Source organism: Dendronephthya gigantea, unplaced genomic scaffold (assembly GCF_004324835.1).
Source record: "Dendronephthya gigantea isolate DGI-Jeju-01 unplaced genomic scaffold, DenGig_1.0 000223F, whole genome shotgun sequence".
Taxonomy (NCBI): Eukaryota; Metazoa; Cnidaria; class Anthozoa; order Malacalcyonacea; family Nephtheidae; genus Dendronephthya; species Dendronephthya gigantea.
In genome coordinates this window covers 238,077-265,892 of record NW_021163233.1, presented here as the reverse complement: position 1 = coordinate 265,892, position 27,816 = coordinate 238,077, and the positions used below count along the sequence as shown (strand labels likewise).

The following is a 27,816-nucleotide window of genomic DNA, read 5'->3' as shown; positions in this document are numbered from 1 at the left end:
ACAGAAAATATTATTGATGCCGATTCGATTGGAAAACACCTAAGCAGGATCAGACTCCTGAATCACTGAATATACACAATGATTCGATCTAGTAAACTTCGGTAAGAGGTTGTTTACAATGAAGACTTTTTAGCTAGGCCTAGGTGTTATCGCGGCTTTCATAGCTTTCCGAGCTGAATATTCGGCCCCGTTTTAATTTTAAAAAGTAATTCACCTATTCCGGCAAGATGTTTTTTAAATTGATTTTTGTGTTCTCATAATAGGCTATAGGCCTTTTTTCTTCACAGACACTCCATTTTTTGTTTTAAGAAATATATACATCATAGCTTACCGCTACAGTCCATTTTCGTAGAGACACGAGGTTCAAATGGGCGAGCTGTGAATATTTTATGCAAATTTAAATACATTGGTAATTGCAGTTAAGCCAGCTTCCAGTAAACAACTATTTTGAAATAACATAACTATATTTCTTACCAATCTCGGAATTCTCTTTCTCATTTCAACAACGTTCAAATTCATCACATTTCCATTCAATATCTAGGTAAATACACATTATTTTGCCACCAGTGCAAAACCTAAGATCCGGAGGCGGTTATTTTTTGTTCAAAAGCAGGTTATTAAATTGAACCCAAGGCACAGAGGAAGAATATATGATCTTTAGTTTGTGCTCGGGGCTAGCGTTAACCCTCAGTTATAGGAGAGCTTAAGATTGATACCGGTAACCGAAAGAGGAAGACATTATTATCGCATACCTAGTGTAAAAGCTGTGTTCTTGTTGGCTAAGAACAGGTTCGTTCAAACTTGAACCCACCAGGCAAACCATTGCGTACGTTTTTTAGCACTTTTTCCCGAAATGGCATGACATAAAAAATAAACATACTTGCAGGTGCGGTGAGTCTCGGGTTTACGCATTTCGGGAGGCTGAAAGTTTCAGCCTACTTCGGTGCGTAAATAACGACTCACCGAACCTGCAAGTATGTTTATTATAAAACGCATTTGAAAGTAAACCGGCGTGCACGTTTTCGACGGCTAAGTTCACATTTCATGCTTCAGTTTTCATGGCCAAGGTTTTTCAACATCGAATTAGTAAATGACGAATACGAACTTTAGTTTGCGGTTAGCGGTTCGCCATAAACGTCAATCTTAAAGTGCCTGAAATTTATAAAAATTTTAACCCAGCTGGCTTAACCTAGTTAGGTGCATGGTATAACTTCTTAATCCTATAGATTAACTTCGATTCATAATGGATGACTAAGGGGAGGAAACATGTACACACGAATAATTTCTTACAGTTTTGAATAAGAATATTATATAATAAGAACATAAGAATATTAGTCATCAAAATACATTTAATCACAGGTTAACCAGCTTTTGAACAACCGGTCCCAGAGAAGTCAAACCAATTTTAAACCTCGTTTGGCCTCTCGGAAATCTCGCCAGAAGATCAGGTTAATTTGCAAATTAAAGATTAGTCAATGAATCAGAATTTAATTAAGCACTTATACCTTTCCCTTCGAAACATTTCCGTCGTTCGACTTCGATTTGTTTTGTATATTTCCAACGCTTTCCGTCAGGGCGCTTATATATATAAGCGCCCTGCTTTCCGTATTTCAATACGTTCGTCTGCCGTCACGAATACATTCGGACGTTTATTCTTAATTAACGGTCTTTTCGCATTCGTAATTTCAAAATAATTTGCGCGCGCATGGCAGAGAGAATTATAACACAGAGTCTGGAACTGGTGTGCGTACTAAAAAAAGCCGGTACAAAGACCCGCCATGTTTTTAAGTACTTTTTGTCACCTAGTTCCATCTCTGTATCTATTGGTTACTTTTTCCCAGAGTAGAGTAAATGATGTACAAAGCTGGGACTGTTTGTCTATGTGTCTATGCCTCATGAAATGTTTAAATATGGCTTAGATTTCATGGTATAATTGTCTGATCAAGCATTTTCGATTAACTGAAGCTTTAAAATAAATAAAGTGGAGCAAATGGAAAGAGAATGGGACGTATGAACTGCTAGGCTTTAGCAACAGGGAAACATTACATTCCGAGGTTCAGATGTTTGCATTAATTTTTTACAGCAACACGCTAGAGTACAAAGCCAAATAAGAGCATAGGCAGCCCAATGGCGACTCGCGTGTTCAGGCAATGTAGGCATTATATAGTATATATATATCCTATATATATACTATATATAGGATATATATATACTATATAATGCCTACATTGCCTGAACACGCGAGTCGCCATTGGGCTGCCTATGATAAGAGCAGGATTTACAAAAGTTAACTTCAGTCCCCCGTTTCTATATCCACAAAAAGTCTTGTGCTTCTTGCGCTCTCTTTGGCTTTATCATGTTAAAAACGGCAGAAAGAACCATTGGCCGGTTCTGTTTCAGAATATCCATCCCCTGTTGAACTCTCGCTTCAATCTCGGCCAGGTTTTCTGGTGGAGTGGCACAAATGTTAGACTTTATTTAGATAATTTCAAAGGAAAAAATACGAACAACTGAGTTATTGCAAGCAATCATTCTTACATAATTATTCGAGCATTAACATCGCGCAAGCTATAAGTTGAGCCGCCAAAAATATTACTGAATTTCCCATATTTTGGAAACCAAAACCTAAACCTTCATTCCATATAATCAAAATTCCTGATTTTCAAGAAATCATTGCTTGCACAAGCCAGTCAAAATGAGGTTTTCACAAACCCCTCTCCCGTTTTTCGAGGTTATATTTTCTGTTTGTTTTTGGTGTTTCATTGAGCTGACGATGCTAACGTGTCCATATTTGTACGATTCTATGCGATGTTTTGCTACTGCCAGGGATATGTCATTTACTCATTTCAATACCTCAAAGTCGTTTTACGTTTCGTTAAAAAAGAGTTGAAGACGTGTCATCGCGAATTGCATCATATCTGTTGTTACTGTTATATCAAGACGTATTTTGAAAGTACATTGTCACACACCAAGCCCAAGGCGTTTCTCAGAAATCTGATCATGAAGTCTTCATGGTCCATGTCTTTGTCTGGGCGTCATTTTCAGGACTTCGTAAGAGGCATACATGAAGTACCTCACTTCCTCAAGTCCTAAATTCAACATGGCGTTTTTTAAGTTCTCTTCGCTGGTAAATATAAAGGATTTCAAAAAAGAAATGACCTCAACACTTGATGTTAAGGATATTAGTCTTGAAGAAAATGTTAGAGATCGATCAAAACTTTTGGACAATATAACCCAGGACACCTTACAAGAAGTTGAAGATGTTTGTAGGTAAATTGAAGTATTTATAAAGATTTTTTATGTTGCCTTTATATTTGACCAAAAACTGCAGAGACCGGTTGTACGAAAGGTGGATAGTGTCATAGCGCTATCCATCGAATAGAGTTTTCGACCTTTAGATATTTTAATAAATACGTGGAACAATAACTGTGTGCGTTAAATAATCCATTTTATAAGCATAATATGTGAGATGTAATACTATATCAATGAATCAATTTGATTACAATCAACAACCCCAGAAAAATTTTAAGGCATTGACAAGTTGATCAATGATAATAACAAAAAAAACATGCAGTATAATCATGCCAAGATTACTCTAAACTTTTATATACACATATATACACTTATATATACACACTAACTCATCCATACTGAAAATCATGCCTTGCAATGACCAGCCTATGACATATATTAGACCATGAGCTTACTAAATTAAAACAATGCAGTGTATATGTTATATTGTAGTAGATTTAATTCTTAATATTTTAATTGTCTTTTTTGTATGTTTCGATCTACAAAGTCCAAGTAATCTTAAGGTAATTATACATTATACATAGATTCAACTGATTCATATCCAATTCTTTGAGTCCCTTAATATTTCACATACATGCACGTGAAACATGGTTGTCAGTGTGAGCAGTTACCTCATAATAAAATCATTCTGATTGTTAGATAAAGTGTTCTATCAGCCTTACACATTATAGAGTGTAACAAGAGCTTGAAGCCCTGCTAAAATTCAGGATGGATAAAAGTGTTTACATCCACAGGATAAAAACAATGGAAAAAGAATATAAAAATATGATATGTTTAATAAGGAAATACAGCAGGTCTTGCGTAAATTTTAATGGTGAAGGAAAGCATATGATTGCTCAAATCCGTATGCTTCTCCCATGTATAATAGTTGTTTATATAATAACATTTAGAATTTAAGCAATTTCATTGGTCAAGAACCATGACATATAAGAGGACAGATGCACAGAGTGACTTCAGAAAATTTTAATGAATTTGATCAGTGATCGCTTGTTTATTTTGTTAGGCAATCACATTTTAGCACTTGTCTTAAGCTAGCTAGCTAGCCAATAGCATTTCTTCAGTCCTATATAGATTGCAAAAATTTTGACTTTAACAATTTTCCAAGTGTTGGGGAAAACAAAAACGAAGTGTTTACCTGTTTAATTTCCCAAGTATTGGGGAAAACAAAAACAAACTGTTTGCCTGTTTAACTTGGGAACTTTTTCGGCTCGCCCCGGCAGCTACTATTTTGTGGCAACTATTTTGTTCTTATCATAAATGATGCCATACCATGTATCTATAACTGAAGAGCTAGACAATGGTTCAACATTATCTATTTGTGAAATAATACATGCATAGTCACTGTGTGATCTAATATAACATTTGTTTATAAAACCCTGACTAAATTTCCATATACTAGCACAGTGGCTCCATGGTTATGATTTCATGCCTAATAATACTTTAGATTAATGCATGAGTACTGAGAAAAATTTGTTCACTATATGACTAAATTCTGTTCCTTTTTCAAATAGTGTGAAGATGTGGATATAGATGGGATGGATGCCACAAGTAAGACAATATATCTCTCCGAAACAAATCTAGCCACTCTAAAGTAAGTAAACATAATATATGTCAATATTATGTTGTTTCATTATCTTGTTGTCACATGATTGTAGAATGAAATTATAACAGGAAAAACTATTGACTGGTTCACATTTGTGCTTTCTCTTTTGTTCTTAATTAAAATTCTATTGAATAAGTTAAAACAAGTTCAAATTTCCTTCTAATTATGTACTCTGCAATCTTTTGGAAGCCCATCAAAAACATCTAGCGGCTGTAAAATGGCGATTTTGAGATTTAAGTATGAGACTTTATATAATAACTACAATGAAACACGCAATTTGATTGGTTCGTAGGCGTGCAGTATGAGACAATTAATCCTGCACGGAAAGTTTACAATGCCGCTTAATTTGCGCGGAAAATTTGACCGTCGTTAATTTCATTGTAGTTATTTTATAGAGAAAATACTAAATGGTTTTCTGTGCAGGATTGCGTGATACTGCACTTGGGAAATTGCTCGACTTTCGGAAAGCGTGACTTTTCTATGTAGGTGCATGATAAAAATAATTTGTTTCATGTGAGTTTATTGGAAACCTAAAAAAGCTAGGCAGAACAAGGCCCTGTCCAGACGATGCCGGAAGAATTTGAATACGCAAAAATATTTATCCGTTAAAATATTTATCCGCGTCCACACGTAAACACAAACGGCCTTAAAGATTCAACAAATCTACGACGCGGACGTGAATTAATACTGCTGTAATTTTTACAGTTTCCCAACAGGGATGAAAATTATAAACTCTTTTTGATAAAGAAATTAAGTCAGAGCCTTAGGTAAAACAAATTAATACTGGTTTCCTAACACTAGTGGCAGTTTTTATGTCACGTCCACGTCGTAGATTTCGTGCATCTAAACTCGCTTGTTTAAGATCCAACAAAAACGATCCGAAAACGCTAAGTTATTTGATCCCGCAATACACCTGCATGTTTTCCACCCGCGTGTCACAGGTGGGATGTCGAATCATTCGAATTCAAATTAGCGAAAATCTACCAAATCCAAAGTAAAAAACAAGAATGAGGTCTTTGTTTCGACAAACGACAAGCCCGAACTCATAAATATTGTTCTTGAGTATATATCTATTAAATGCATGTCGTGAATAAGAAATTGTGTATAACCATACTCCGACATTTTGGACATGTTTCATGCCAAAAGAATTGGCGAAGGTTTTACTCACCATGAAAATAACCTAAATAAGACTTACTTGAGGCTAATATAGCAATAATTATAAAGTCGAACATTAATATGGAAACAACTTGATACGTGACGTCATCGTTTTCAAATTTATCCGGCAAAGCTGTCCACACGTATCCGCTCAGCCGTCGTTTTCAAATTCTTCCACTCTGGAGAGCGTTTTTTCCGTTTCATCTGGTGAAAACGCCCGGTTACGTGTGGACGGTACGCGTAACCGTAAGAATATTCTTGCGTTTTCAAATTCTTCCGGCATCGTGTGGACGGGTCCTAACATGCCCAGGTAGAATTTTACTCCGTGATTTCCTCCCCACTTTGCTTTAATTTCTCATTTTAGTCCCATGAATATAGTGCCATTCTGCCTGGCTCAAGGCGAGGACCGTAACTAGAACGACAATTGGGGGGGGGGTGTATAGTCTGTATTCAGTTGTACTCGACAGATTTTTAAGCTTTTGCACTCGCAAAAGAAATTCGTCCGGAAGAACCAAATATATGAATAAACACCCTCCCCACCCCCAATCATCATCGTTCTAGTCATCCCTGCTAAAGGCCTATCAAGACTCGATCAAGAGTATCTCTTTTAGCGTAATTGTGTTAATAATGCATTTGAAAACGTAATTTTAGCGTAATTGTGCATGTTTATTAATAATGTATTTGAAAACCTGATCTCATTTAGCACTTTTCCTGTATTTCACAGCGTGTTACCTGAATCCAGGAGTTGTCGCAGAGCATCATTCAAACAGAAGAATTATATCATCCTTTCAGAACAGCTGGTAGGTATATAAACATTCTTTGATTTGGGTTTAAACTTATTAGTCATAAAGCTAACGTCTATCAATCTTAAAATTTGTTAACCGAATAGCGACTTTCAATAATTTCAATTTGATAAACAGTCTAGCAATTCGGGGCAAAGATATATTCCAATTCAAAACATAGAAGAACTTATTTAGCTTGCTCTGTTTGTTCTAGCAAAAGGCGAAAGCAGCTGTCACCGGTCATAAAATAGATGGACCAGAAGTTGTCCTCTCTGTAGCACTATATCATCCCGTGAAGGTAATTAATCAATACTATTCCAAGAATTGTAAAGTATTTCATATTTATATGTATGCATAATTTTTTCTCCGTCTTAATATAGTTACGAAAAGTTCAAGAATTTTTGGTACTTGGAAGACAGGTAGGACATAGCTATTGCTAAAAAGTAATTTGCATTGTTTTCATGCATATTGTACAGTACGTGCGGAAAGTTACACGATATTGATTTAAGGTCCGTTCACACGATCCAATATGTCGGATCCAATTCACTTCTGACGTATGGAATGTGGTTTGTTATTGATAAAACAGTACTGCATTGGTTTTAGTTGATTTGCTGACTGTATACATTGCAAGTCAACTGACTATAAAACATCCATCAGAAGTGAATCGGATCCGACAACATTGGATCGTGTCAACAGACCTTTAAGGACAAAGTTCAGTTGAAAATTCTTGATACACCTTGTATTGTATATACGCGGTCGCACCCACTTGACAAATCATCAACATTAAATTCTTTTCAAAGATTCATGATTTTTTCAGTCGTTGATCACGAAAATATATTTAGCTACATAGCAGAAATAAAATGCTAAAACGATTTAAGAACCTTTTTACCATCTTCTTGCCTCCAAACTTGCATAGTCGACAAGATTGGCTCGCCAATTGCAAGCAATAAAGAAGTAGTTTTCCTCAGCTGTATTCCCATCCGTGTTATAGGAACTGGACAAATTTGCAAACGTGTTCTAATTCGTCCGGTTCAGGTGTTCACACGATGGAAACGAATGAATATTTTACCGGTTCTACGTGTTCACGCGAGGAGACCGGACAAATTTGAGCACGGTCCTTAATTCACCTGGTCGATCCTGTGCGAACGTAGCCTCAACCCCAGTTTTGAGTACTGCTTCATGCAATAGTACCTCTGTCAAATAGTAGAGAGATATGAAAGAAGGCGAACATTTATTAATGCTTCATAAAATCTGTTCATAATCAATTCAAGAATTTTAATTAATATAAGTAACATGCACACAGCTCGCCTGGTCGTACGTGCGCCTTATTCGTATTTCATTGAAAGAAAACGGCAGTGACGTTTGCATAGAACCCATGTACTCTATATGTTGATATGCGCTGTTTTTGCACGTAACACGTACAAGATACATATAATGCCAGCCTAATGCGGGACATGTTTATCCGTTTTAGACATTAACTGATTTACGTGACAAAATATATTGTCCCGCGGATTCTATTGTTGTCGGGGAGCACAGCGAGAATCCCGATTTTGCAAGAATCGCTACAGGCAAGGTATGGTATTCACTCTCGTGCAAGAAGAAAAATACTGTTATGTTAGGCAACAGGTTTGTTAAATTGCGAAAACGAAGACTGGTTCCTAAACGTTGGGTTGCCATAAAATTATTTACCTTTCATTACTTTAACATGGAGGCTTAACCGTTGGCCTGTTTAATGCAATGCCCAGTAAGAATTGCTCAACAATTAAGGCAAAGTTGATCTGTATGTTAAATTACCGTTACAGGAAGTAACAATAATGTAGTCTCAATTTTGTAGGATATTTGCCCGTCTGCTTTTATATTCATTGAGAGTGTTTTCTACAATGACACAAGAAGCGATTTATGTCGAGATTATAGCAAGTAAGTTGTCAATTTTGTTTCAAAGTCAACTGTTATGGGCTTTAGCATATTTCAACCGAAGTCAAAACACTCTATCTCGTCAGGATCATGGACTTGATTTAAATTTGCATTCTTCAAGCATGCATGAAGTATCGAAGAATACCTCTCGTTTTATTATTAAGTAAGTGTAAGAGGAAAGAATGCATGCAAAGAGATGGTTATTGATTTTTGTGATAGTAAAGTTGTTACATGTATCTGGGACAGAGTGATTGGAAAGGTTTCCTGGGTACAAATTCTTGGGTTTGGATAGGCGATGATTTGAAGTGAAAATCTATAATATTGACTATATGCAAGGTTATAATTAAGAAGGCGATGAAACGCCAAAAAAGATACGGATCAGCCCATTATCATTGCATGGTGTTTCATTTTTATGTCGCGTACTATGTGTTCAAAACCTTATATCATCTCGCAACATGCACCAGTAACGGTTTTAACATTTTAAAATATTTTGCAAAGCTGGAAAGCAGAAAATTAGCTATGTTTACACGGTACTACATAATCTGAAAACAAAATTGTTGAAAGAGATTTCTAGGCGTATATGCAGAGAAAAAAGGTCACTTTAGTATTGTTCTTTATTCATAGTATTCATTTCAGTGGTAATGGCGTTGACATTTGTGACTATAATATAGCTCCATTATTTTAAAAAAAACTCTTGTTGCTTGTTGTTGACACTAAATGCTGTTCAAGATTTACGGCTGTTTTCCACTGTCGCGTTTTTGTGCGTATTTCTATACGAACGTAAAGCCTTATGGAATCAACGATTGAACAAATGCATAGGATTGGATTCTGTTCATGATTTGATACGTTTTTTTTCTGGCATGAGATTAATTATACAACAACTTAGAAGGTTTAAGCTTTTACGCGTGCGTGTACGTACGTGCAAGAAACACGACAGTGGAAAACAGCCCTTAGTCTACTATATAATGTAAACAATGAAGCTGAAGGACTTTGAGTGGTACGCAGGGGCGTATTTAGATCGATGATTAGGGGAGGGGTGATTATTCATATACATTTCGTTCTGCCCGACGGATGTCTTTTCTAAGTGCAATGCTTACAATAGAAACCCGGCCGTCGCGGGTAGAATAAACACCCCCCCCCCCAAATTATCGTTCTAGTTACGCCCTTGGAGGTACACCAAAAGGGTTTGATGTTTTTCTACGTTTTCCGGCCAAAATACGTGAACTTAAATGTTGCTTTTTCACTTCTTTCCAGACTCATAATGGATTGGACTAACAAAAAACACAATGGCGAGCTACCTCGATACGGTGTTTGTTCAAGCAAGAAAATGGAAGAGACAAAGTTTGAGGATTTAACAATTAAACTTGGCTATCCCTATGTTTTTGTGCACCAGGGTGATTGTGAGCATTTGCTATTGTTTCGTGATTTAAGGTAAATATTCCAGGCAAATATTAGTTGCTAACTATTAATACCTGCATGGATTCGATCAGTCGTGAGTATTGTGAACATGTCAAGGTGGCTGATGTGATTGAGAATATTTCTATGTGTGTGCAGTAAGCAATGACCGATTTGAATACAGAAACAAAGACAAATTTACATCCTGACTATTCCTCATCGGTGAAAATGATTTGTTCACGAGAATTACGACTAAATGAATACCGGGCTTCAAGTGGCACACTACTGTTAGTACGTTTTGCAACGTATGCTGATCTTCTAAATTTCAACAATATGTACATTTCATTTTCTCATCGTATGTTTTCACCGTTATACGGAATCCGTATTTTCAAAAATTACTGTCTTTGAGCTGTAGTTCCTGACTGTAATAACCGTGTGTTACGTCACTTGCATAGCTATATCGGCATTCTAGTTATGGTAAAATTACTGTCGTAACAATCATCCACGTGCTGATGTACGTGTCTTGCATATTACGTAAACTTCTTTGGATTTTGAATTTTGCTGAGCTGGTTCTGCAAGCTGGACTTGATAATACGTATGTCTTATTTTTCGTTGTTTCGTTAGAATGTTACATGCGGATGATCCACAAGATGTTTGTAACTATCCATTTCACATATTTCGTCCACGACCAAAGAGACAAAGATGTATGATTTGTTCAATATACAGCGCCAGGTAATTTTCATTGTTATACCGTAGGTACTACAGTCACGTGTCTCGCGAGGCTTAGTGGCTCACATAAGAGGTTGTTCCCAGCTTTTGGGTTCACCTCAACCCATTACACCTGCCTTTAGTATTAGAAGTGGCGTTACCGTTAGATTTGTATGATTGTTTCTGTCTCCGCTAAAAAGCTACTCGCCTCCTGGAATTTAGAGGACGGTGGCTTTATCAATGTCATAAAGATTTATTTTTAATTCCCTTGTGCATGATTATTCTTCCAAGGTGGCTAACGCGAGATGATCTATTAATGTCGGAAGACCCAAGTTTGTTTTGTGAAAATGCTTCAAGGCTTTACACTACAGGGACAATCAGAAAGCGTATCCATTCAGTGCTTATCAATACTCTGGCGACTATTACTGGTAATCACAGGAAATGAATTAATGATGCTTTTTCCAAAATCGTCATCCCCACAAATTTACTTGTGTGCAAAGCCCGACTGGTTATGGATGGATGAAGGCGTCGACGCTTCAGTTTCAGTGTGAAAGTTGTGTTGTAAATTGGAGCCCTCATTCTGCTGCGTTAGGCAACCCTCTGCAGTCAAATGTAAGATTTGCTGTATTTTTTTTATCAAAAACGTCACAATTTTTCACTCCAATCGATACACGCTGCAACATGGTTTATATAAGGCTCTAAAAGACGAAGACCATTTTGTTCCAAGTTTCTATGGAATGCTGAGTAGTTGTTTCTGCCATTAAATCATACGATAAGGATGAAAACTTATATCTCAGGTTTTAACGTTTATAGTTGTTTCCGCAACAACTTGGTCATATCTGTGCGCAGAGAGAGAAGAGAGAGAGACTATAGTAAATTGTAAATGTTTCAAATTGTAATTTGTTAAAATGTAAATATATATATAATTATTGTGTTTTTTCACAATTTTCCATTTCATCTCCATGTAGAAAATGCCTTGCCGAAAAGGCATTGGTATATATTAGTTTTGAAAATTACTCGGTTCGAGAAGTATTATGCCTTTTAGCGTTTATAGAACATGGGATGCGCAGAGCGGAATTTTTCTTTGCTTTTCGGAGAACGCACAGGTAACAAATAATTTCATCCCGCGCGCAAAACTCTGCCTATTCATCCTATATTTGAAAACAACCAGCCTATGGAAACGATTTAATACGTTATGTCATCGTTTTCACATCGTTTTCAAATTATCCGGCAAAGCCGTCCACACGTATCCACTCAATCGTCGTTTTCAAGTTCTTTCGTTTTCAGTTGGACGGAAACGCCGAATACGTTTGTACGGAACCCGTCAGTCAGGCCGTCACCGTAAAAGTATTCTAACGTTTTTAAATTCTTCCGGCGTCGTGTGGGCAGGGCTGAATATTCAATATTGCATGTTTGATGAGGAAGGGTTTTGTTTACTGGTGTTTCTCGGTTCCTAGTCGTACGACGGTACAGCTGACAGCTACCCAGAAACACCATTAGCTACCATTAGCTGCCATAGTTTAGGGTAATTTTTGGGTCATTTTGGTAATTTTTTGTCACAAGCATTCTGAGTGGATCATGCTTGATTTCCTTTCAATTTCAATCAGTGACTATGAATTGATTAATTAACTTCGGTTATATAACATGTCAAACATAATTGTCAAACATGGACGATAGTGGAAGGAGATTGAGAGACGATCCAACTTTTAAAGCTTTGCAAGAACACTATGACGCAGTTGGATCAAAGATTCACATGAGAAAGCTGTTCGAAGATGATTCGAAACGTTTTGACAAATTTAGGTTTGTATGAACTAAACAGACTGACCTTTAAATGTTCCAAATAAACACACTCTTCGTGCTATTAAAGTTATATAACTACCTTCCGTATGGTATGTATTATGAAATTTATTTTTTAAAATCGATACCTGCCAGTTGACTATGCTTTCATTCAGCATAATAATCCCTGCAGAAATTTAGAATTGAACTTTTATGGCGATTGTAATCGATTTACAGTTGTTTCAAGCAGAGCTGAGCTAAACTAGTATCATTTGGGCAATACACCTCCTTTTTACCCAAGTGTATATGCACGGGGAATGGAGTCAATACATGGACAACAATTAAGTAACCATTTGAAAATTATCACAATATATTAGAACATATATAGAACAAACCAAATAATTCAATTGTGCTGATTAACCTGTTTGCTAATTATTATACAGAGATGGATTTCAGACAAATTACCTTTTCCTTAGTCAAGTGCATACAAACAGGATGTCCTTCTTTATAAATATATATTATTTGAAAATATATACTGACTTTATCTTAATCCACATACCCATCATTTATCTGACTATCAATAATATTCTGTCACGCTACAATTCATTAGCAAAATTCTTTACAGTTTTTATGGTGTGCATTTGCTAGCTATTTAATTACAATAGACCTTTCTCATAATGATGACAAACATGTCACATGATTTTTGATTGGTTCCACAAAGCTAACAACCCAATCAAACTTTTGACTATGACCCCCAAACCTATCTTGCCACCTGTGAGTTTTGCAAAATGTCAAACTGGATTCATTGATTAAATGGGTTAATTTCAAAACATAGAATATGGTTATTCTGGTATAATGGTTATTCTAAAAGCTGTTTACTGATGTGTTAATTGTCCGCAATGAACTGAGATGATAATTAGCCACCAGTTTAAAGTTGATTTGAATAACCAGTGCCCAGGCTACCTTGTTAGCTTAGTTCACAAACATTCCAACAAACAAAAAAGCAGTGGCGGATCTAGGGGTGCACAGAATAAATTACACAGCTTAATTTTAAATTCAAAACACCTTAATAACAATGGTATTCGTTATGGATTTGAAAAGAATATTTTTACTGAACATTGTTAGCAGAGCGTAAAAACAATCAATTTCAAAAGAAACTGATAATGCTGATCAAATATATGAATATCCCAAAAACTAATAATGCTGATCAAATATATGAATATCCCCCCTCCCATATAATTTACTTAGGCTCTGCTGATCACTCTGATAAATGTTACACCACTGGTTAGGCATTTATATAGTTAAGAGCCTGTTTACATAATCCCTTAAATCAGGTTAGATTTTGTAGTAAGCCCCCCTCAATATTCAAATTCAAGCTGAAAAGACATTTTTGGTTTTATTATTGCATTTCATCACAACATGTATAATGTTACAGTTTTTATAAAATTAATGTTTTTTAGTTTGTCAGTGGCTACCTCTGACGGGGAAATACTCTTGGATTACTCGAAAAACATAATTACAGAGGAAACAATGAAACTTTTGTTTGAGCTGGTAAGATTTGTGTATATTCAATTTCCCTTTTCAAAAAGTACAATACTTTCAACTTTGTTGCGGGGAAATTTAAATGTCGCTACGCGCGCAAAATTCTACCTAATATTACTATTATTGTTCATACTCCTGTTGTGATTCGTATGTTAAAACATTTTTAAAACTAGCTGCTCCTAAAGACTTCAAGTACTAGCGGCAACTCGCAACACAGCGTTCACTCCTTGATATAGCATATATTGACCTACATATATTGACGTCATTGACAGTGTTCTCGCTAACAGGTATTAATTCATGTGCAGTCCCAGCGAGTTAACGCTCAATAGAGGTTCACTTTACGTGTTTTAAACCTGCTATTCCTATTAGTTAAAACGGTTTAGTTTACTAACATTTCATATAACAATTCACTTGGACCCAATAAAATGCTCGCAGCAATCCCTACCTTGCACGTAACCTAGTATATATTGCTGTAATTTCACTATAAATTTCAAATTTCAGGCTGGAAGTAGAAATGTTCTGGCTGCTCGGGAAAGGTTATTTTCTGGTGAAAAAATAAATTTTACTGAGGTAACGATATATAACCATATCATATAGCTACATCATTTTCAAAAACGTAAACCTTTTAAAAATACCCAAAAGTAATTTTTAAAAAAGTGTCAAGCTTCTTAATTTATAAATACCGATATGCACTGTGACAGGTTGAAGATTATAATGTTACAAAGATTATATAATCTTCAACGTGACAAAAAGTCGCCCTTTTTTAAATGGATCAAAACCTCTATAATGGCTACATCCCGTAACACAAAACACTCCAAAGTATTTTTTTGTATATCAATAGATTTAATCTATTTTTTATGATCTAATATGTAGAAACGAGCAGTTCTTCACGTGGCTCTTCGTAATCGTTCCAACACACCCATTCTTGTTGATGGAAAAAATGTAGGTATAGAACTTCGAATATTCATTCACGTTATCACCTCTTAAACGAAATTTGAATATACCGCTTTTATACATTATGAGAGCCTTCCTTTAAGAGGCCAAAATGATAAACCGGTATTTTTAATTGAAATACAGTATTTCGTTAAAAATAAAATGGTGAAATAACATTTTCCGCGTTAGGCTGATGTAAATAATGATTTAATTGAATGCAGTTCTCTTGCATGAAACTCTCTAAAATACGAGTGCAATAATTTGCATTACAAGTGCACTAGTGCTGGATCCACCCCTGCAACAGGGCTGATCTCGTCTACAACAACCCCCTTATTATTATCTCGCTGCTTACGGGATAATATTATACTGATAATTTCCATTAAATAATAATCTGCGCGTCTTTGATGTTTTCGACACCCTCTCTTTAATAATGAAAGCAACACGAAAATTGGGCGTTGATCATACATAATTAGTATCAGGGTCGTAGTTAGAAGCCTCATTTGGGTAGGGTGGTGCGTTTTGATCTCTTTTCAAGGCTATTTTTCTGCGGTATGTAAACATGAATATATGAATACGCGCAGAATTGCGTTGCGTAGTTGCAGGTTTCCCCGGAAAACGCAATTTCCTTCACGACTGCTGAAGATTTCATCTGATCTTATGAGTCGCAATGGGAAAACTGTGGGCATCCTCCTTAGTCTCAGGCTTTTGCCTGCACTGCTGAATGCACGTTCAAACTTTAGATTTAAAGGTCTAAATTTGTTGAACTGTTTAAGGTAATGGATGATGTCAACTCTGTTTTGGAACAAATGAGAAAGTTTTGTCATGCTGTTCGTAGTGGGGATTGGAAAGGTGAGGTTTGATGAAGTTGACTCTATTCAAATTTTATGAAATTTCGACTGTTGATGAATGGAATATGACCCGACATCAACGGAAATCGTCAATATGATTATCTGATATTATTTTATTTTATACGATTGGAGATTATTCAAATTACTCTTTTTAAAAAGAGCTTCTAAATGACAAATTTACAATTTCGGAATTCATTTGAAAGCAGAAAAAGCATTTTCTGACAAATATGCTGTACATATACGAAAACATGCAATGTCTTACAGATTACATGAACTCTTTGTAAAGACTGTATAAAGTCTCATCTTGTGTCTCGTTCATAAATTTTTCCATTCATTTAAGGTTTCAGTGGGCAAAAAATTACGGATGTTGTTAACATTGGTATTGGAGGATCTGACTTGGTAATGTATTCTAACTTTTTCCCTCCAAGGTATCAAAAAATATGCTTTTCGAGAATTTTTCTTGACAAAAATCTGATCCGAAGAGAAAAACTTAGATGATAGCTCTTTCAATCGTAGGAATTAAAGTATTTTTGAATGCCCAAAACACTCATTAATAATAACCTATAATTATCACAAGTTCTGTCCAAGTTCTGTCCGATGATGTTGCCGTCTCTTAGACTGGTCCAAACTGTCTGTTTTTATTGCGTGTGATCGATGATACGTTGATATTCAAACATCTAAGACGGCTTCCCATGCATGTGGACAATAATTTTTGACGGGTCTTTGTTTAAACGATGCCATTTAAAAAAGCCGATTTTGATTCTATATAGCCGCTGACTGAATTTCATCCGTCGTTGGTAGTCGTCATTCGTTTCATAAGAGTGCAAACGAAATTCCAGTCGGATAATTTGATTTAATGTTGTTGGAGACACGCCCAAGTCGTTTCGGTATTGTCCACTTTGCAATGCACAGCTTATAAAAGATAATCTTAAAAAATGCTCCATCTCCAACTGACCTGGAATATACGGCAACTTTTGCATGCGTAACTTTTGATAACTTATAAATAATTTGTTAAGTTTACTTATCGTTATTGTAGGGTCCATTTATGGTTACCGAAGCATTAAAACCGTATTCTAAAGGTGGACCTTCTGTTCATTTCGTATCAAATATTGATGGCACGCATTTGGCAACAACCTTGGAAAAACTTAATCCTGCAACAACACTGTTTATTGTGGCCTCGAAGGTATTAGTATGAGATTTTTATCCCGATGAAGTTGAGTAGCTATTTGCAATAAGCCGAATACAATAGAAATAGGCAAATATTACCAGGGAGCAACGTGCGCCTTCAAACAACTTAGCATCAAATGTCGTATAACAACTGCGTAACATAGACAAAACACTTCTCGGCGTTTCGACCTGAGGGCCTTCGTCAGAAGAGTTAATATGAAGAAACTGCCGGTCGCTTGTTTCTTCATACTAACTCTCGTGACCAAGGCCCTCTGGTCGAAACGTCGAAAAGTGTTTTGTCTATTTTAGGCAGTTGTTATACCGGCATTCATTTGATACTAAGAAATAGGCAAATGTCAAGAAATTACCAACTCTTGTTTTGCTATGATTACCGATTGAAGTATATAAAAAACGTGTTACGAAACTCTAGGATAGGCGAGAGTATCTCTTCGGCCCCGTGTCGTACATTTACGGCATCTGTTTTCCACTTCAACCGTATCGTAACGAAGCGTAGCGTATATATATATATATATATATAATTTTTGTATTTAAAATAATATTAGAGACAAATAGAATTATTTATTATACGATTGAAGTGGAAAACATTGGCCTTAAAGTTCGTTATCGTAGAAGGGAAGCTTCTAAATCCTGGAACGAGAATTTTGAATGAGTGGATCATTTTATTTTAATTCCAATGTACACTTGGATGGAAAGCAAACATGCATTTATAAGCATAATTATTTTCAAAGAATTTTCCAGTGCGTTATTAAATGCAGTAAATGATAATTCACTTGTGTCAAGGATCGGGCTTCTGATTGCTTCATTTTTTTTCCAGATCAGCTGATTGCTCTTATAACCTATATAAAATCTGCTTTCTATATTTCGTTTTAGACTTTCACGACCATTGAGACCATCACAAATGCAACGTCTGCAAGAAAATGGCTGTTGGATACTGCTGGAGATGTTAGTAGAGCAGGCTCTTATATTTGCCCTAAAAGTGTGCCTGACTATTAGGGAATAAGGAATTAAATAATTTATCGCCTGAAAATTTTACAAGGTCAAATTAAGACCCGGCCGTCTCCGACGTCGAACTTTGTTTCACTTGCAGATTTGAATCTTGGCCCATTAACAATAGGTTCAGCATTTTTCATTTCGTGAAAAAATTGCCAGGATTAAATATAAAAAATTCTTCTCAATAGATGGGTCTATACCCATCAGCCATAGTAATTTGCTTTGTGATATTGATATTATGAAATGCTATTACAACCATTAGAATTTTAAAAATGTTTAATTTTCAACTTCTTTTAGAAATCAGCTGTGGCTAAGCATTTTGTAGCCTTGTCAACGAATGCGGTATGTTAAAGTATTACCTATATGGGAGCATGTTACAGTGATCTATTATCCATTATGTATTATATATTCATGATTTGAATACTATATATGAGCCAATTTCAGCAACTAAGTACGGAAGTACATTTTATCTATTTCAACCTGACTCGAGTTGCTGAGATATAAAAACATCATTGCATGGCTTCATGTTCTAGATCGCAACACAGCTGTTATCTTTTAATCACAATTGCATAATATTATGTTCTAGTTTCTACCACCAAAAGCTAATTTGATTTCAACTGCACATGTTTTTTTTTGTCATCGAGAGAATGACTAAAATGCTTATTCTCATTGTTGGTCATCTTTAATATTTACAGGCAAAAGTGAAAGACTTTGGAATTGACGAGAAAAATATGTTCACTTTTTGGGATGTAAGTTATATTCTTACATTTTCTACCAAGACAAGAGCATGAACTTACTATTGTTGTGATAACAGGATTTTTAAAGATCTAAAGATTAAAAAAGAACATCGTTTGTTTGTGTTAATGTTCATGCTGTTTTTCTTGTTTGAAATTAGTTCAATTCGTTATTTTCCTTGCATTACCGCTGCAACCGTGATACATTTGCACGTCACAAATCATTTACTATTTTTTTTTGTTATACTGAACCTTTGCATTGTATTTTTTTCCAGTGGGTTGGTGGCCGTTATTCATTATGGTCAGCGATTGGCTTGTCAATTGCAATAAATATTGGTAAGTGAACTTCATAGTTTCTGCATGTGTCGATAAATATTGGATTTTGGAAATGTTCTAATGTTCAATTTTAGTGCAAGATTTGTGTGATCATGGCATGCGGGTATAATACGAACATACTGTATAGTATTTTATGATTTATAATGTTATCTTCCATATTCCATGCTTCAAAATAATATTCTTATGAATTATTCCATTTGTTCTTCTGTAAAAGTTTCAACTTGTTTTCAGGCATGGATAATTTTGAATCACTGTTGGCTGGTGCTCATTTTATGGTGGGTTTTTCCTTTTATAATAGCTCGAAATTGTCGCAATATTCCCATTTTAAAACACTATTGCGTACGATAGAAAAGTATGAGTGGTGTATAAAGATCACTTTATTATTTTCATACGCAACGTAAAAAAAAGGTTTGTGAATTTCTGAAAATTTCTGAAAAAAATATCGTATGAGTGGCCTATCTCTGGCTAATGCCTGATTATGAATAGCTTAAAGGAAGCGCTCAGAATGCGCATGTCTATGTGCACTATCATGTCACAGATTTCAATCGTGAATATAAGCATGTTATTTTATACATCTCTACAATCATTGAGGAAAAATCAACCCACAATATCAACCTTTGAAACCATTTTTTGAGATATGAATATCATGTTAATTTTTTTAAGGTTTTCTACATTTTTTGTGCTTTCACATCAGGACTGCATGTGTTTGTCAGTTCCTGCCGTATTTGTGTTTTGATCTATAATTAGCTTAACTGGAATAACAATAAATAGATATGGCTTGTATCGAAAATATGGAAGAACTTGAATTGTTCTTTATTCGCAGTATTCCAGGGCCGTAGCTAGACCGCTTATTTGGGGGGGGGGGGGGTACAATAGCGTACAAAAGAAATCAGTCGGGCATAGGACGAATATATGAATATACACCCCCCCCCAATTAAGCTTCTAGCAACGGCCCTGGCTATTCCTGTTTCCAATGTTGTCTTTTTTCTTTTAGGATAACCATTTTCGCTCAGCTCCTTTGGAAAAGAATGTATGTAACATTATCAGTATTGAAGAATCTAAACATTGTGTTCTTAGGCCAATCTGCATACGCTATGCATGTAAATAACTTTTATCGCTTGAAGACAAAAAATGCAGAAGATCCTGGCATTCGTAAACTGTTTCATATACTCAGACGAATTATTTGTCACACGGATCATTCATCCAGACGGATGTCGATCCGTCTCTAGCACAAATCGTGCCAATAACTCAAAGTTTTATATTAAATGATTGAGTATTAACATTACAGTCAAAATTTGTGTAAAGGTTTCAGGTTCTTATCGATAACTGACTTGCAAGATAAGAATTACCGGAATGATTTGTCTCCGTTCTTCCGATTAATAGTGTAAAGAAAGGAACTGAAATTAAAATTGCGGGAACGTGTTTAATTTCCGCATAAACATAATAGAACTACTTAAAATTTTCCAGTGCAGGAGTCATATGAAATGGCGCAAATGATAATTCTGTTTTGTTGAGGACACCCAACGAGTTTTCACCCACCAACCTGAAATAATTTTTAAACCTTCAAATTCCGTTCCCATTGTTGTCACAGTTTTTAACAAAAAAGTATAATCATGCTTTTGGTAGACCACTGGTTTAGATCAACCTTTATCAACCGCAAGTGACGATTATTGTTTGTTTTGTTTTTAGATTCCTGTTATTCTTGCACTTCTGGGTGTCTGGTACAATAATTTCTTTGGCTGTCAAAGTCATGGTTTATTTCCATATGACCAGGTATATTGCATGCAGTGTGCCTGAAAATCGGGATCCTCTATAATAACCAGACCTTTTGTTCCGAACGTGCGTGGTATGGCATGCATGTTATTTGCCATTTTGAGTTAAACACGTAACTATTTTGTTTATCATGTATTTTGATCAAGAAGTTATAAATGTTCAGCCACTAACTCAATCGATCAAATCCTAAGGAGTCACAAATCACGTTCAAACGGAAGGTCTGATTTCGATAGAGTATTTTTTTGGGACGCCTTGCACTTATGAAATATGCATGGTATAAACATGTATAAAATTTGCCTTCTTGAGTTTTGTTGAAACAATTTTTGGTAATACCACTGTTATTCTAGACAATAAACTATATTCTATGTATAAAAATGCTCCCCCCCCCCTCTCAAACTATTAAAGATAGTCCACAGAACGCTTAAAAATAGTTTTTATACTTAGCCTATGTACATATTTTATTTTTGGGACATCTTGTAAACACGAATAGACGTGCACGTGTACAGATTTCATAAAAATCGACCAAAGTGTGCAAATTCTTACGATTGGTTCCTGTTTTTTTTAGTATTTACATCGATTCGCAGCATACTTCCAGCAGGCGAGAAATAAAAATAGCTTCATTAAAATACTGCTTCAAATTGCAAGATGTCTATGCCTGTGGCTTGACTCTTGTATAATTAATAAGATTCTTGTAATTTTGCATAAAGCTAGTAGGTACACCACGTGCAAAATAATATTATTCTTATAATATTCTTTTTACGTATATTATTCTTGTATTAGTTGTATAATTGTTTATTACTAATTGTAAAAGCATGCAACACAATACGAAGCACGATGGTTAAATTGAAATGATATTTTCATAATTCTGTTCGAGCATTCTAAATTTCCAGTATACTGGAGTATTTTGCCATTGCTAATTCTTAATTGTTTTGTGTATTAATTCCTATATTAAGGGCGACATGGAGTCGAATGGGAAATCCACAACTTCATGTGGCACTACGGTTGACTATTCAACAGGACCAATCGTGTGGGGAGAACCTGGCACTAACGGACAGCATGCTTTTTACCAATTGATTCATCAAGGTCTGTTATGATCGACAAATTGAAACGTATTCATTGCCGCCGGGCATAAAGCCTGATTCACATCAAGCCCGACGCTTGGGGTTCTCTATTTCATGCACACGTGATAATGCGCTAACTTTCACATAGCAAAATAACCTAGGATTTTAATTTTATTTAGGAACGAAGGTAGTTCCGTGTGATTTTATTGCTATGGTTGAAACTCACAATCCCATTTCTAACGGATTACATCATAAGGTTTGTCAAAGTTGCGTTCACAAAAAGTCAACTTTACAAGATCAAACATTCCAGCCATAATTTTCGTTCAGCAAACTTACCTATCTCATATTCGAGAATATTCCACCAATAATAGCTACCTTCGATATAAACAGCAAAAGACCGGAAGACTGTTTTACTACGATGACGTAAATTCAATCGTATTTTTTACATTTTGAAACTTTATTTTGTAAATTGTATTGGAGAACACGTGTCTTATAGTTAAACGCTCAGTCACGTACTCCTACAAAGCACAAGACCGCCATTTATGCTATTATGTACTACCCCACTTCCCTTTACTCCTTTTTTACAGATTTTACTGTCAAATTTTTTGGCTCAAACAGAAGCTCTCATGAAAGGAAAGACACCAGATGAGGTAGCTAAAGAACTTGAGGCAGCTGGGATGAATAAGAATGATGCTAAAGATTTAACACCTCATAAGGTGAGCTAGAATTAAAACGAAGCTTGTTAGCAATTTTCTACTATTACTATCAACTACTTTAGAGATTTAAATAAAAGATGGGTTTTCAATGCTGTAGAAAAGGAAAGATTCTTTCCAAAGATTTATACGCAGAAATTGCATTTTTTTCTTCAGGTTTTTCCTGGTAATCGCCCAACAAATTCAATTGTTCTACAGAAACTTACACCACTCTCATTAGGAGCCCTTATAGGTATGTGGCTGGTATCTGGTAATTGCGTAAGTGTTCTAGTACAATACGACGAATAATTGGGTTTTAAAATAACTCCTAGGAATATCAATTCATTATACTGGATGTCCCAAAAAAAACGAAAACTATTGAAATCACTCATTGTTAAAATTTGAATGCCGTGGTCACGAATTTTAGCCCATGGGGATTTAATGCAACTTATAAAATGCTAAATACGAAAAATTTGAAATTGTGAATTTGAATTAGCCTTGTTCTTGCTTCGAAAGAAAATGGTACAGCTGACCGCGGAACAACAGTGTTTATTGTGATAAATTATACGCGTACCCAAAGTACATACAACGGACGTGCGATGCGCTTTTCAACAAAGTCGACAAAGGGGTACAAACAAATTTTACTGCATCATGCATAAAAATGCTAATGGCAAACAGTTATACACTTGTGGGTCCCAACAGAGTGCTTAGGCATTTAAACTCTAACAATTACATTGTTATGAGTGACTTGATATTTTTGGGACACCCTGTAGAAAACTTATAATTGTTATACCAGTATGATACAATGTAAGGTTTAAACATTCCAGCTCTTAACCCTAATTTATGATTTTCAGCTATGTACGAACACAAGATATTTGTACAGGGCAAAATATGGGACATAAACTCATTTGACCAGTGGGGGTATGTATTAAGCTTTATGTTCTATTTTTTTACTAATTCCTTTGTATTCATGGTTGAATTTCAGCATTTTCTGTTAATTTGCATTTACTTGATAGTTGATTGTGCACACAGGGCGATCATTTTAATGCATGTACGTTTCATTTCTATCTTACAATGACTACTCCGACCTGACAACTTTGCTCTATTTCTTCCAAATGTATCTACAAGACAGAACTGCAATTGAAATTACTTCAATAAGCATCATAATGGTTACACAATCTAATTCCAGAAAACAAAGTACGAGCAGTTGTTTCATTTTTAAGATTACATTGTACCTATAACGGTGGCAGTGTCGGTGGAAGTTGAATCTTGTATACGTTTTGTTTTCCCTGTTTTATCTTGTTTCGTTCTGCTTTGTTTTTTCTCGTTTCGTTTCGTTGTTTCGTTCTGTCTTGTTGTATCGTATGGCTGCGTTTCGTGGTAAATATACTCTGTTTTTTGTAAGGGCCCATTGTAATTGTTGTACACTGTTGTGGTGTCAATTAATTGTTACAATTGGCGAATTTCAATAAATAAATAAATAACCTAACCGAAATCATAACTCAAAATGGCCAAAATGTATACTTTGTAAATCGAAGTTACCGTTACTGAATTAAATCCCGCCACTTTTCGCAATGCATTATGCAAATTTTGTATATTCTTGCAAATTTTTTCAAGAATATTCGTCAATTTCCCATGGTAACCACTGAAGACAGTGGGACATGACTCCTACTGAACAACGAAATTGGACAAGGGAAAGATAGATCGTTCTTGTTCGTCTGCATGTGCGTAAAAGGAAGGAAACTTATAATTACGGATCACCTGTTAACATGAATTATCTGCATATTTCGTCTATTTAGACAAATTGAAATGGTAGTTCTTCTTGACGCATCATCCGTCATGTAGTATAAATACGGGGTGGGGACGATAAACGAAAAATGCATCATAAAACGGCTCTTGTGCACTCTTTTTACCAACTAAATCATTTCCCAATTCTTTGCACTTTCTAAACGCGCGATTCTGTTTAATTTGACCTAGTAATCTACATAGTTCGTCTAGATAGTCGTACTCATACGAATGATCCTCCGTCACTAGTATAAATCGTTCCAATAACTCAAGGTTTGTTATTATTATAGCGTGGAGCTGGGAAAACAATTAGCAAAGGTCATTCAACCAGAGCTGGAAAGTGATGTTGCAACAATGCACGATTGCTCAACAAATGGCTTGATCAAATTTGTGAAAAGTCATTCGACTGCCTAGTAGAATCGTAGATTCTGGGTCAAGATTGCTGCTGACTTTGTCTTTATTTAACCTGTCTCGTTCTTACTGTGCTAAATTAAGTAATACATCGAGTTTTATGATTTATAAATCATAAAACAAGACTAGTTAGACTACAATTTATTCTAATCACTTTATGTCGAACTTATTACAATTAAAATTTCTTTAGTAATCTTATCTACACTGTATTTTGTTTGTGTTGCATCTATGTTTTCTTTTGCTATTTGCTCACATTGATTCATTTTCTATCTTCTCCAACAGTTTTAAAATTGATCGTTGTTTCATAACTACCACTGTTTCTCGAAAAACAATGCTGCATACTTGTCAAATATACGCTGAATAGACCCATTACACTGCACTGACGCGGGTAGTTGTTCTCCTGTTACCCCTACGCAGCGATTACTATTACAATCATATCATACAAATCGGCTTTATTTATCCATAGGACCAGTCTTGTTAAAACAAAAACATTCGCCGGGGCGAGGCTGCCATAGGACCTAAAGACCTACCTAATGCCGTTATTGTTCAAGTCTAGAGTTAAACAGTGAGTAACACACAGGGGCGTAACTAGAACGATAATTGGGGGGGGGAGAATATTCATATATTCAGTTTTGCCCGACGGATTTCTATTGTAAGCTATTGCAATTACAAAAAGAATCCGTAGGGCAGAACTGGATATATGAATATTCACCCCCCGAATTATCGTTCTATTTACGCCACTGGTAACGCACCCACATCTCCACTCTTTTCAGACTTGATGGCATGTTCTGTGCACAATCTTTACACTTTTCATTTTTCGTATTCGCGTGTGTATAGAACAGGGTGATCATTTTCCTCCATAGCTTAATATAAATATATGCAAAACCCTTATTATAATTTTTGTTATCAAACAAAAAGTCTCATCTTCCTCTCATTTCGTCCAGAATGATTCAAAAAAGTGTTAAACTGACTTAACAAAACTATCAGAGTCTGTCTTGGGGATAAATTAAAATATTTCTATTTCTTTTGGCTTCGTACTCAGGCCCCAGAATTGATCATCAGATGTTATTAAAAACCTGTAAGCAAAGGAATAGTTTATTTCTAATGCATAAATATGAACTTGTAATATGTTGTTGATGCGAAAATATCAACAAAAAAACAAGCAAAAAATAATGCGTTTTTCAGAGATCAGTCAAGATTTGCTAGAAATTGATCATTTCCTAACCCGCTAAACAAAACCACCACAAGCACACCACCTAAGCATTTATTTTTGGTAATGTCAAACTGTTTTTAGTACACACCCGGCCGACTATTGTCTATTACAAATCCTATATTCTGATTGGCTACTCAACCATTGTCTATTCGTGATGGTGAACGTTTGGGGAAAATTCGCTCGCGCGACCGTATAAAATTGAATTAATTAAATTATTTTTTGGTGTAATTGTGGTGTATCGATTATTTTCTCGAAATTAATATATCTAGGTACAGGCCACTACAGGGTGCATGCTAAAACAATTAGACAACTCGCCTTCGTTGACTATTCGCTCATAGACAACTCGGACTCGTTATCTAATTGTTAAATAGACTTTATTGCCCTGAGCGCGGGATGCCATCTTATAAAACGTTTCATATTAACAAATTTTATAGAACAAAAATTGCACTGAAATAATAAACTTACAAGATAAAAAATTCTTCAGTCATCATTCTGCACTATTACATCGCATTTTCTTTGAGGTAATAATTCTAATTGAACTGAATTGCCATACTGATTAATACATGATAATAATTCATGATAATACCTACAAGTTTTAATTTCCATCACTCAAAATCTCACCTAGTTTTTAGTCCTTTAAGCTATAATGCAACAATTCGGCCAGGGTTACAAAAAGGAATGTATTAAGTTACCTAAAGGAAAAAGTTACAAAAAGGAACACCTTAGGTTACTTAAAGGAACAAAAGTTACAAAAAGGAATGTATCAGGCTACGTAAAGGAACCAATGTTACAAAAAGGAACATGGCAAGTTACAAAAAGGATCAGCCTAAGTTACATAAAGGACACCAAGTTACATAAAGGACAATGTGTTCCTTTGTGTAACCATTTTGGTTACCAAAGGAATGTATGTTTGCTAAGGAACCATCAAGTTACAAAAAGGATCATCGATATAACAGTCAGTCAGTTAGTCATAGTGTAAACTTTACGGGCGGTAGTTTGATTTATGCGTGTAGTACCTTTTTGTATATGATCAGTAATTTAAAGTTTTTAAATCAGTTTAACTTGCTTTATTTATTAATGCTCTACATCCTTTTTGCTAAGTTCACGAAAATATTGAGGAGTTTTGACCGTTACTGTAAATTTTGAATCATTGCTTTTCCGCGGTTTGGGTTTTTTCCAAGAGATTTGCGCAGATTTCCCCCTGGAACACCCGATTTTTTCTTATACGTCGCAACTGTGCATGTGCCGTAGAGTCTTGAACATTTTTCACGATGTAAAGAAACGAGGAGCGACTAGCCTGCAACGCAGACTATATATTGGGGTATCGGTTTCGGTTGATTTGCCTAAATTTACCCCTAAATGCCTGTAATTTTGCCACGATTTAATGCAAATTATAATATAAGTATGATATAACGAGCAATTTGATTGGCTACCGCGCGTGCATTGTGAGGCCATAATGCACGCTTCTGGCTTTTGAAGTTTTTGTTGCTAAGCAACATCTTAAATAACATGTAAGGAGAATTTCATTATTGATCAAATAAATAAATTTTGTTGTTGCCCTATAATTTCTTCTTTTATTATAAAAGAATTAAAAAACGAGTCGCGTGCGTTTATGGTGTAATAAGGCACGATGGGGGAATGTTGGGAGAATACGACATAAGCAAA

At 35.5% G+C, this 27,816-nt stretch overlaps 1 protein-coding gene and 1 pseudogene across 1 annotated transcript; both read left to right on the top strand.

The window, feature by feature from the left end:
• Window positions 1-3,113: 3,113 nt before the first annotated feature.
• On the top strand, window positions 3,114-11,322 carry LOC114540178 (annotated as a pseudogene).
• A 1,009-nt stretch (window positions 11,323-12,331) lies between these two features.
• On the top strand, window positions 12,332-25,136 carry LOC114540169 (glucose-6-phosphate isomerase-like). The gene is made up of 21 exons (XM_028560441.1): window positions 12,332-12,669; window positions 14,106-14,196; window positions 14,689-14,757; window positions 15,061-15,129; window positions 15,894-15,969; window positions 16,309-16,367; window positions 17,005-17,151; window positions 18,027-18,098; window positions 18,444-18,488; window positions 18,842-18,895; window positions 19,156-19,216; window positions 19,448-19,491; window positions 20,211-20,246; window positions 20,906-20,989; window positions 21,555-21,587; window positions 21,943-22,072; window positions 22,230-22,306; window positions 22,638-22,766; window positions 22,920-22,995; window positions 23,597-23,663; window positions 24,818-25,136. Exons 1-21 carry the CDS (start codon window positions 12,536-12,538, stop codon window positions 24,939-24,941), a joined length of 1,677 nt encoding a protein of 558 aa, XP_028416242.1. The 5' UTR covers window positions 12,332-12,535; the 3' UTR covers window positions 24,942-25,136.
• The last annotated feature ends 2,680 nt before the right edge of the window (window positions 25,137-27,816 follow it).

Excerpts from the sequence above, each read along its gene's own strand:
- LOC114540169 (XM_028560441.1), top strand. The coding sequence starts at position 12,536 with ATGGACGATAGTGGAAGGAGATTGAGAGACGATCCAACTTTTAAAGCT. Across the intron at positions 15,970-16,308 it reads TCGTAGTGGGGATTGGAAAG|GTTTCAGTGGGCAAAAAATT; the intron begins GTGAGGTTTGAT and ends CATTCATTTAAG. Across the intron at positions 20,990-21,554 it reads GTTTATTTCCATATGACCAG|TATTTACATCGATTCGCAGC; the intron begins GTATATTGCATG and ends TGTTTTTTTTAG.